Genomic DNA, 12,600 nt, shown 5'->3' with positions numbered 1-12,600 from the left:
TATTTTTATACTTTTTTGTAACCATAAAGACCAGGTGGATTACTAAAATTAGAATTTATCTTTTGAAATGTTCTCTGTTGTAAACATACACAATTATTTTGTTTAACTTCTTTTTTCCTAATGTCTGGTTAGCAGTTGTCAACTTTTAAGAAAGAATTTAGCATTCAGTTCTTTCATTTTGGTTACCAAAGATTCTGGTATCTACAAGCAGCTAATTACAGAAGCAGCAGCAGCAAATCAGAATCGTAATCATAACTGGTAAACATTAAACCCCTTGGCCAAATTAGCCCATCATCTATGGAAATACCTTAGCATAACATAAAGAGAACAAACTGATCACCTTTTACATTCAGAGTTTTAGTCTAGACTACTACAGGTTTGCTTAAGACTATTCTCACAGGATAGTGCTTGTTAGGAATTTATAATTTATTCTTAGCAATTTATAAACCTTTATTTATTTGGCTCAAACTTGGCTTACATAAAGAGTGGTATTCCACAGGAGTCAGTGCTGGGGCTGCTGCTATTTTTAATATATAGAATTGATTTGGAGAGGAATAGAAGTAACAAGCTGGTTAAATCTGCAGATAACCTAGAATCAATTGAATCATTACAGAGTGGCTTGGACAGCATACAGGCTTGGGAAGATTTCTACCAAATACATTCAGAATTTTAGCTAGACTACTGCAGCTTTGCTCAAGAATCTTCAGACAGGATTATTCTGTGTAATTATTCATTTATTGTAAGTAAATGTAAAGTATTACATGTAGGAAGTAAAAATGTTAGTTTTGAATACACAATGGGAGGTCTGAAAATCAAAAGTACAACTTACAGTATGAGAAGGATTTAGGAGTCATAGTGGACTTGACACTGTCAACTGCCAGACAGTGTTCTGAAGCTATTAAGAAGGCTAACAGAATGTTAGGTTCTATCGTACAATGTGCACAGTACAAATCCAAGGAGGTTATACTCAAGTTTTATAACACACTGGTGAGGTCTCATCTGCACTACTGAAAAGGCTCAGCTCTTTTAATCTGCATAAAACTGTATTAACAGTTTTGGTCTCCAGGTTATACAAAGGACATAGCTACCCTGGAAAAAGTTCAGAGAAGAGCAACTAGGCTGATTTGGGAGCTAGAGGGGATGAATTATGAGGAAAGATTAAAACAGCAGAGCCTTTTCAGTGTAAGAAAATTAAAAGGACACATGATTAAAGTAGTTAAAATTACGAAGGGAATTAGTACAGTGGATCAAGACTGCTGTTTAAACATGAGTTCATCAAGAACACGGGGGTACAATTGGAAGCTTAAGGGTACATTTTGCACAAATATTAGGAAGTTTTTCTTTACACTGTAGAGTGTAGACACAGGGAATACGTTACCCAGTAGTGTGGTAGACAATAGGGCATTAGGGATTTCCAAAGGTAGACTAGATGTTATTTTAGAAGAATAAAGTGGATAGAACTGGCAAGCCCAGTTAACCCAGCCATAGGGGATGCACAAACCAATGTGTTTCATCATGCCGGTCCCAAGCCCAGAAAAATGGGCAGGGTTACATCAGGAAGGGCATCCTGTGTAAAAGATCAATATGCAGACAACAGTACAGATTTTCATACTGGATCGGTCAAGGCCCAGGTTAACAACAGCTGCCACCAAATCCACAAGCAGGAAATTTTCAGGGCAAAATCAGTACTGTTAGCCAACAGGGTGCAGGCGGAAATTAGGCTACTATTGGCTGAAGAAGTAGAAGAGGAGGAGGAAGGCATGTCCAAAGGCAGGGTAGAAGAGGAAGGTAAAGATTGTGGAAGTGAGGGTAGGAACTTTGAATGTTGGCAGTATGACTGGTAAAGGGAAAGAGTTAGCTGATATGGAGAGAAGGAAGGTTGATATATTGTGTGTGCAAGAGACCAGATGGAAACGGAGTAAGGCCAGGTATATCGGAGGCAGTTCAAATTATTCTACCATAGTGTGGATAGGAGGAGAAATGGGGTAGGGGTTTTCCTAAAGGAGCAGCATGTCAAGAGTGTTTTGGAGGTGAAAAGAGCATTGGACAGTGTGATAATTATGAAGCTGGAAACTGAAGCTGTAATGATAAATGATTGACAAAGAAGATTTCTGGAGTGAGTTGGACAAAGTGGTGGAGAGTGTACCCAAGAGGGAGAGAATAGCGACTGAAGCAGATTTCAATGGACATGTTGGTGAAGGGAACAGAGGAGATGAGGAGGTGATGGGTAAGTATGGTGTCAAGGAGAGGAATGCAGAAGATCCAGATGGTAGTGGATTTTGCAAAAAGAATGGAAATGGCTGTGGTGAATACATATTTTAAGAGGGAGGAACACCGGGTGATATACAAGAGTGGAGGAAGATGCACACAGGTGGATTATATCCTATGCAGGAATGTCAATCTGAAGGAGACTGGAGACTGCAAAGTGGTGGCAGGGGAAGGCGCAGTTAGGCAGCACATAATGGTGGTCTGTAGGATGACATTTTGCATATCAAGAAGAGAAGGAGAATGAGGACAGAGACAAAGATCAAATAGTGGAAGCTGAAAAAGGAAGACCATAAGGTTGAGTTCAGGGAGCAGTTAAGAGAGGCACTGGGTGGCAGTGAAGAGTTACCAGACAGCTGAGCAACTACAAAAGAAGCAGAAAGGGTGACAGCTAGAAGGGTGCTGGGTATGACATCTGGACAGAGGAAGGAGGAGAAGGAAAGCTGGTAGTGGAATGGGGAAGTACAGGAGATTATACAGAGGAAGAGGATGTCAAAGAAGAAGTGGGATAATCAATGAGATGGAGACAATAGACATGAGTACAAGGAGATAAGGCATAAGGTGAAGAGAGAGGTGACAAAGGCTAAAGAAAAGACATATGATGGTTTGTATGAGAAGTTGTACACTAAAGAGGGAGAAAAGGATTTGTACCCTTTGGCAAGAGAGAGGGACCGAGCCTGGCAGGATCTAATCAATAACATATTAGAAAAACCTTTTATATAGAGGAGGACTCCTTTTCCTTTTTACTACTCTCAAAGTTTTACTCTGGCTATTGGTCTTCCTCGCTTTCTCATGGGTGGGGGGTTGAATTGAATTTAGTTTTGTCAAGTTTGACTTGGGGTGGCGCAGTGGGTAGCGCTGCTGCCTCGCAGTTAGGAGACCTGGGTTCGCTTCCCAGGTCCTCCCTGTGTGGTGTTTGCATGTTCTCTGCGTGGGTTTGCTCCAGATTCTTCCCACATTCCAAAGACATGCAGGTTAGGTGGATTTGTGATTCTAAATTGTCACTAGTGTGCGCCCCGCCCGGGGTTTGTTTTCTGCCTTGCGCCCTGTGTTGGCTAGGATTGGCTCCAGCAGACCCCCGTGACCCTGTAGTTAGGATATAGCGGGTTGGATTATGGATGGAAGTTTGACTTGATTGTGCTTTTAATAAATTCCATAAAAGATAAAAAGGGAGGTGATTATTGGTTAGGGTGTTGATGGAGAATGCCAAAAGGAGTTGCATTGTCTTAATGGACTTAGAGAAAGCATATGAGAGTACCCAGAGAGGTATTATGGTACTGTATAAGGAAATCAGGAGTGACAGAGAAGCATGCAAGAGTGGTACAGGGTATGTATGAGGGAAAGAGTGACAGTGGTGAAGTCTGCGGTACAAGTGCATTCAAGGTAGAGGTAGGATCATATCAGGGATCAGCTCTGAGCCCTTTCTTATTTGCAAAGATGATGGACAGGTTGACAGACGAGATTAGACAGGGGTCCACCGTACAGTGTCCATTTTAGGACATCCTCCTCCCTCCGAAAAAACTCCATCCTTCCTACTACCTTCGACAAAATATTCCTCCTCCCTGCGAGGAATCCCCAGTCACCCCTCCTCCCTCCTCTCTCATCCCTCCTCCGTCTGCTCTCAGTTCTCCGCTGTCCGTTTTCCGCCATCCACCCTCCTATCTCCGTCATCCGCCTTCAGCTCTCCATCAAACCCCACACTCCCCCCGCCCCCTCATCGACATTTTCGTTAATGAAGTGACGTAATACTTCAGCTCCACCTTCTTCACAAGTTCATTAACCAAATTATTTGTCAATTATATTTCACAGTAAGAATTTACAGCACGACTCAAACGTGGGAACGAAAGTAAATGACGTTAATTGTTGAGTGTCTTTTAATATTGTGTAAGCATACATATTAACACGTGTGCAATTAAACGTGTGCATTTACGGTGTGATTTTTCAGGCATAAAAGCTCGCCTTTTATTAAAAAGGTAAATGCAAACTTTTTTCATTCTGAAGGGCACAAACCACGCAAAAATGTCGGTACACCAGATAAATAAGCGCAACATATTATCAGTTGTATTGTATGCTTACAATACATATAGAAATGTGTTAATCGTTAACTAATAGTATGGGATGGTGTTTTTCAACTTGGCTACAGATGCAGATGGAAACCAGACCTGCTTTGAAAAAATACGAACGCCTTAGGACCGATCTGGAATAAGGTAGCACAGCGCCTTGATTTAAACGATTCCATGTCTTGGTGGGTTTGCGTTGCTTGTTGTCAATATCTTTACACCTGTTTTTTAAGGCTTATTGACTGAAAGGGGCTTTCGTGAAAAAAGTTAGGGCTTTGCTACAGGATACACCCTCCACAAGTTAAGGAAGTTAAAAATAAAGGTATATATTTCTGTTTTATTTAAACCTTTTAAGTTTGTATGCGGGCGGCATGGTGGCGCAGTGAAAGGTGCCAGTTAGGAGACCCGGGTTCATATGCATTTTACTTTTTTTGTATCTCTTTACTAATATTTTATTGTAAAAGGATAACCAGTATTTAAACCTTTATGTTACTTTATAAAGTTATGTTACACAATGTTGAAAGATTAATAAGAACGCTACATATTTTGGCAGCTGCTGCTTTAATTTTCAATGAAATGAAAAAAGCTCTCCAAGAGAAAACCTCAATGAAGAAGAAACAGTTTGCACTATCTAAAAAGGAGAAATCCTCATTTATAAAGGTTTGCTGCAGATGACTTAACTGAAAATAAATGAATAGTTCCTATGTGTATAATACATATTTATCTATTTGACTTATGCCTTTATTCCAGCAACTTGCAACATCTGAGGTACAATTTGTTACATTACTTTTGTTTTTGCAGCACAGGCAGGTGAAGTGACTTCCTCAGGGTCACACAGTGGTGTCAGTACCAGGATTTGAACTGACAAGCTCCGGGTTTGCTGAAATATTACTGAAGAAAGAAAAAAAAAACGAAAACGGGCAAATAGGGCTATGCATACAAATGTCCATCCATCCATTATCCAACCCGCTATATCCTAAAATACAGGAGCCAATCCCTGCCAACACAAGGCAGGAAACAAACCACGGGCAAGGTGCCAGCTCACCGCAGGGCGCACACACCCACACACCAGGGACAATTTAGAATCGCCAATGCACCTAACCTGCATGTCTTTGGACTGTGGGAGGAAACCGGAGTACCCGGAGGAAACCCAGACAGACACGGGGAGAACATTCAGACTCCACGCAGGGAAGTGAACCCGGGTCTCCTAACTGGTACCTTTCACTGCGCCACCATGCCGCCCGCATACAAACTTAAAAGGTTTAAATAAAACAGAAATATATACCTTTATTTTTAACTTCCTTAACTTGTGGAGGGTGTATCCTGTAGCAAAGCCCTAACTTTTTTCACGAAAGCCCCTTTCAGTCAATAAGCCTAAAAACAGGTGTAAAGATATTGACAACAAGCAACGCAAACCCACCAAGACATGGAATCGTTTAAATCAAGGCGCTGTGCTACCTTATTCCAGATCGGTCCTAAGGCGTTCGTATTTTTCAAAGCAGGTCTGGTTTCCATCTGCATCTGTAGCTGAGTTGAAAAACACCATCCCATACTATTAGTTAACGATTAACACATTTCTATATGTATTGTAAGCATACAATACAACTGATAATATGTTGCGCTTATTTATCTGGTGTACCAACATTTTTGCGTGGTTTGTGCCCTTCAGAAGGAAAAAAGTTTGCATTTACCTTTTTAATAAAAGGCGAGCTTTTAAGCCTGAAAAAATCACACCGTAAATGCACACGTTTAATTGCACACGTGTTAATATGTATGCTTACACAATATTAAAAGACACTCAACAATTAACGTCATTTACTTTCGTTCCCACATTTGAGTCGTGCTGTAAATTCTTACTGTGAAATATAATTGACAAATAATTTGGTTAATGAACTTGTGAAGAAGGTGGAGCTGAAGTATTACGTCACTTCATTAACGAAAATGTCGATGAGGGGGGCGGGGGGAGTGTGGGGTTTGATGGAGAGCTGAAGGCGGATGACGGAGATAGGAGGGTGGATGGCGGAAAACGGACAGCGGAGAACTGAGAGCGGACGGAGGAGGGATGAGAGAGGAGGGAGGAGAGAGGAGGGAGGAGGGAGGAGGGGTGACTGGGGATTCCTCGCAGGGAGGAGGAATATTTTGTCGAAGGTAGTAGGAAGGATGGAGTTTTTTCGGAGGGAGGAGGATGTCCTAAAATGGACACTGTACACCTGGACTATGTTTGCGAGTGACATTGTAATCTGTAGTGAGAGTGGGAAGCAGATCGAGTAGACCCCAGAGAGATGGAGATATGCTCTAGAAAGGACAGGAATGAAGGTCAGTAGGAACAAGACAGAATACATGTGTGTGAATGAGAGGAAGGTCAGAGGGATGGTGAGGATTCAGGGAGTACAGTTGGCAAAGGTGGGGGAGTTCAAATACTTGGGATCAACAGTACAGAGTAACAGGAAGTGAGGAAGAGAGTGCAGGCAGGGCGGAGTGGGTGGAGAAGAGTGTCAGGAGTAATTTGTGCCAGACAGGTACCAGCAAGAGTGAAAAAGAAGGTCTACATGATGGTATTGGGAATAGGTACAGTATGTTATATGGGCTGGAGACAATGGCACTAACCAAACAACAGCAGACAGCGCTGGAGGTGGCAGAGTTAAATTTGTTAAGATTTGCTTTGGGTGTGACAAGGACGGACAGGATTAGAAATGAGTACATTAGAGGGTCAGCTCAGTTTGGACAGTTGGGAGACAAAACAAGAGAGATAAGATTACATTGGTTTGGACATGTGCAGAGGAGAGATGCTGGGTATATTTGGAGAAGGATGTTAAGGATGGAGCTGCCTGGTAAGAGGAAAAGAGGAAGGCCTAAGAGAAGGTTTATGAATGTGGTGAAAGAGAACATGAAGATGGTGGGTGTAACAGAGCAAGATGCAGAGGACAGAAAGATATGAAAAAAATATGATCCGTTATTGAAACCCCAAATGGGAGAGGCTGAAAGAAGAACTGGCTAGCTTTGATGGGCTGAATGGCCTGTTCTTGTCTAGATTGTTCAAATATTCTAATATTTAAATCCATAACAGGTTCCATACAGTAAATAACTATGAAGAGATGGTAACAGTAGGTCATGACTTTAAAAGAACTCTAGACCAACTCCAGGTTTTCTTAATCTGTTAGTGTCCTCCTAGGTAGCCTACCATACAGTAAAGATTTCAGTTGTTTTCATGCATATTAGGAAGTTTTTCAAAGCACAAAGAACCAACGTCATACAAAAAGAATCAGCCCCAGATTAAAATGGCGCTTGGTCAAGTAATGGTTCTAGAAGGATCCACACAACCCAGTAAAGAACCAAAGAGTACACTTACTGTAAAGGACCATTTAAGAGTGTAAGCCACCTCTGTTGTTCAATATGTATTTTTTCCATTTGTGTTTGTTTTAATTAAAATGTCTGATAGTTTCATTATCAATTTTAACACTATAAACTATGCACAAACACAAAACCTAATATTTATATTAACATTGCTCATTGCTTTGCTTATAATTTGTAAATATAATTTATATGTTTTCTTTTTCCATTTTTGGTGATAATAAATGCTTGAACTAATTTTTATACATTCCACCCACAATTTTCACTATATATCTTTGCTTTTTTTTCATCTAATCTCATTACTTTTTATATAGTCACATTTTTGCTGTATTTATTTGATATCCTAATTTAGACTCCAACATGCAACAGTTTAATAATAAAATGGTTGCATGAACGAAATGCATCCTAATAGTAAAAAACCTGTTTATTTAAAAAAAACTGAAAGCAGTTTAAATTATTTGCTCAGAATTACACAGCAAGTTTGAGGATGGAACTGAGTCAGCAGCTTTGCAGTTTAAAGTGACGTGCCCAAGTAACGACAGCACACCACCAGTAATTAGTTCCCATCAAAAGAAAAAGAATCATCTAATCAACTGTTTTAAACAGTTGGAAAACTTGGATTTATGTCTATTTAAAAAGAAGGTTACTTTAAATATGAGAAACAGGAGGATCGGAGGGTGAAGCAAAGCTGGCCAGATTTTAAAGAAGGTATTTTCTAGAAAGCAATAAAGTATAACCAACTAACAAAGCTTTCGAAAGTTAGAAAAACTGAGATTGATGCTCTATGCTGAGAGTTAAAGAAACAGTGGCCACAGTGTTGTTTCAGGACTGACACAGAGCAAGTGATGCACGGAGGGAAAATGATCTAAACATTTTGTGAATTTCACTGCATTAACAAGACCTTACAAAACATGTACAAGATTTGACTTACCCGTGGCCTAATCCACTCAACTCTTTTGAGATCACATGACTTTAACAATCCTTCACCTATAGATTCCTCAGATGGTGGGAAAAGACCATCTTCAAATCGAAAGTTGTTATGTAAACAAAATTCACGCAGTTCATGAAAATCCTGACTGTTAAATTTTACCGGATTGGAGATTAATCCCTGGGGCTTCTCAGAATACATATCTTGAATATCAACTGAAGCCATAACCTTGAGGTAGAAAAAATAAATAAAAATTAAAATAAATGTCAGATGAAAAAAAGAGAGCACATTTTGTCAAAGTCAGGGTAATCTTAAATTGCAACAAAACACATATAATTTCTTACTTTAAAAATCATTTTAGCATAGGATAAAATCAAGGTCTAATTTGAATTTCAATTACATCAAATATTACTTTTATTGTTAAATGTTATTTTGTTGTTTCTACATTTAAAGTTCCAATACAGGCAGTATGGTATTTGATGTAAAAACCTCTGGCTTACACAGATTGTTTACGGAAACGCTTATTTTAACGTTGATCTTATTTGTTAAAGAAAGTACAGTATATAAAAACTGTATAAGTCAATATTCTGTTAAAAAGAAAGTTAATTACTCAATTAAAACTTACATTAAAGTCTATACAGAGCATAAATGGGGAACTCTACATTGTTTTACAATATAAATCCTGGAATTACTGTTAAGTATTTCCTTGTATAAATGTGAATTACCACAGAAGTTCACAACTGTGCAAAAAAACTAATTTGTCAATTCACACCTACTGACATCTACATGTGAACCATCATGCGGATACTTTAATAATAGAAACTGTGAAATTAAGAAGACAAATAATTTTAAAAAAACTTACAAAAACTAGTCCATTCATGTGAATAACAAGCAATCTTTCTACATTTTTTAGAAAAGTAAAACAGACTCTGATATAGAACAACTGTATTGGCATATTAAGTGTAGAAACAAAATAAAACAAATTAAATTCCACAAATTAAAGTTAAAAGGCATTACCAAAAATTACAAACTTACGTTAGGTGAAAACTACTTATAAAATTACTTTTACAAACATTTGCTAGAAAACAAAATGACCGGCTACTCATGGCATATTGCATCAGTTTATCCTAGTAACTTGTGACACGTTAGCTATGAAAAGTGCAAGAGCGAAAAAAGTAACTAAATTGGGATTATAAAATGCAATTATATACATTCCTTAATAAAAAATATTGACATAAAAGAATGATTTCCGAAACAAAGCAGTAGACATAAAACTTACAAGATGAATGAACCCTTCTATGGGCGTTCTTATTTAATCACAAATGTATGTAATGCTCGCAAGAATGTTTCATATTCTGGAAATTATTTTGAAAACTGAACCGTGTTAATTTATTCGTTACTGATTCAAGACTAAGGTGTCATGACTGATGTTTGTTCTCAATAAAGTGTGGTGTTACTCTATACGAGTGGTACCCAGTGTACCTTCAGTCACCTCAGGTTTTTCAAGTAGTAGATGCAAAAAATAATAAATAATAAATACGTTTTCTAAGTTGATCCACTCATTACAAAATCGTGTTAACGGAATAGCAGTAACACAGTTCTCATAGTGTAAACTACATACAGGCAATTCGAACTTTTATAATTTAGTGTAGATGTTTGTGTATATAATAAGCCGATGTTCCGGTTAGAGGTGGTTCGCGCAATGCGGCAAGCGTCTTCAACTCCCCTCAACTTTGCACTGCAATAAGTGATTTCGGTCAATGTCTGGGCAGAGGATGCCAATTGGTGAAGCTTTAAATCTTTAAATTTTGCGATTTTTTCATATTTCTTTTGTGACAGTCACATTATACGTTCCGCGTGAGGGACAAGACAATTAACTGCCCGCTGGCTTTAAGTCTGGATGTATATTCATAGTACTGTACTGTGCCATGGGCAAGAGGCAGCAGCAGAATACAATTAACTGCCCGCAGACTTTAAGTCTGGATGTATATTCATTAGTACCGTGCCCTGGGCAAAAGCACTCCCACGCTTCTTTGAGTTTGCTTTTATTGTTACGTGCATGCTTTTAAAACATCTTTGTTCACTTATGCATCACGGCCTATGCTTTATATTTTTAGAAAAACATAAAATATTTACCATAGTACGGTTAAAAACGCTGAAAAAGTAGGCCTATTTACTTTCGCAACGGTATTTTTTCTCCAAATATAAGAATGATAAATTATCACTCGAGCTGCCGAGGTCTTAAACTGGAGCATTTAATAAGTCACATTCATTTTTAAAAAGTTAACAGTAGAAATAACGAATGTGCACGACAGCAACATAATATTCAACATGCGGGTGTATTAGTAGGGACTGATATTTTGAAGTGTACATGTAAATGGAGGATAAACATTAATTGACACATAGTTCTTAGTATGACATCGCACTAAGCGATGTTTTACGCTAAATAACGTAATGATGAATTTCTTGTTTTAATTCAAAGATATCAAATCACAAACTATTAAATGGCAAAACGATACAAGACGCACATACAGTGGACTATCATTGCTACAAGTTTATACATCCATCTAAATTGTTTAGGCAAAAAAAAAAAAAAGTTTATTACCTTGTTGGAGAGACGCTGTTACTCGGGTGAAATATCTTGCCAGTGGACACACAAGTACGCCCGTATACGAACACCTAAAGTTAAGACTGCCGCTTTTATGTAATGCAGACAGGGTTGGACCATGCGCGCACATGCGCACTGGAGTTCTCTCGCTGGCTAGCTACCTGTTTTGAGTTAAGCGCAGGCAAAAGGCTTTACAACGCATTTAAAACAGCAGATGTCAAATATTTTAAAAGCAGTGGTACACAAATGACATTTCTGGTATATTTAAATTTCGTTGTGTCATACTCGTTCTTCTGTCTTTCTTTGTGCCATACTCGTTCTTCTGTCTTTCTGCCTTTTTCACAGGTTATTGCAGGTACAGTATGCGACACAGGTGCTGCTTGTTTACTGTTGGTGATTTGCCTCCCACGCCCATTGTTTCAAACTTTACCCGGAGTGCTTGCATGTGACTCGCACTTTATAAAGACGTGAATATAAAAGTGTTTTTGTGAAAGCTTAATTTCAAACATAATTGCAAATGCCCGACACAAAATAAAATTCGAAATCAGCCATGTACTTAAAACAGGATTTACATTTGTGATTGTGGAATAATGAAACATATACAGTATATATATATATATATATATATATATAGAGAGAGAGAGAGAGAGAGAGAGAGAGAGAGAGAGAGAGAGAGAGAGAGAGAGAGAGAGAAAGAAAGAAAAAGAAAAAGAAAAGTGATAAGAGGTATGAGAGGGTAGCTCTCCACAATTTAAATACTTGGCATGCTGAACACAGTGCTATGGTTCTAATTGCTTTTTATTTAAAGATTGAAAGATCGTGTCCATTTAATCTTTTGTTTCCTTCATACAACATGTAAAATGATCCTTTCGATATGTGAATTAACATCTATGAATGGGACAGTTTCCTACAAGTAAATTCATAAGGAAGAAGGTATTAATTTTACTATTATATATATATATATATATATATATATATATATATATATATATATATATATATATATATATATATATATATATATATACACACACAGTAAATATATATGTATACATATATATTTATGATTTTTTCAGAAAGAGAAAAGCCTAATAAAATATTATGTATATTTATCTTACAATAGCTTAGAATGTAAATACAAGTTTAAAATAAGTGAATAGTTTCAGGATGCAGCATACAAAAAGAACATTTGTATCAATGTCACTTCTAGATAAATGCTTACCAGGGTAAAAATTATAAATTATCTTAAAATAAATATCTCTTACGTTATTAGTTAGAAAGATTTTTTTTTTTGTAACAACTAAACACTTTTTCTAATTTATATTGTAAACTAAGTTATTCCAATAAGGAATTACTAAATGGATACAGATAATTCTGTCAACAAGTAA

The 12,600-nt window shown here is 37.8% G+C and overlaps 1 protein-coding gene across 1 annotated transcript in view; it reads right to left on the bottom strand.

The window, feature by feature from the left end:
* Positions 1–11,493, bottom strand: part of LOC114649336 (calpain-2 catalytic subunit-like) — a 135,022-nt gene extending 123,529 nt beyond the window's left edge. Inside the window, exons 1-2 of the mRNA XM_051924274.1 lie at positions 11,210–11,493; positions 8,608–8,832 (exon numbers count right to left, since the gene is read on the bottom strand). Coding sequence (XP_051780234.1) covers positions 8,608–8,829 — 222 coding nt within the window. The 5' untranslated portion in view covers positions 8,830–8,832; positions 11,210–11,493. The remainder of the gene's footprint in view (positions 1–8,607; positions 8,833–11,209) is intronic.
* Between the last annotated feature and the right edge of the window lie 1,107 nt (positions 11,494–12,600).

Source organism: Erpetoichthys calabaricus, chromosome 3 (assembly GCF_900747795.2).
Source record: "Erpetoichthys calabaricus chromosome 3, fErpCal1.3, whole genome shotgun sequence".
Lineage (NCBI taxonomy): Eukaryota > Metazoa > Chordata > Cladistia > Polypteriformes > Polypteridae > Erpetoichthys > Erpetoichthys calabaricus.
The sequence above is the reverse complement of the archived record's forward strand: the minus strand, read 5'-3'. Positions and strand labels throughout refer to the sequence as shown.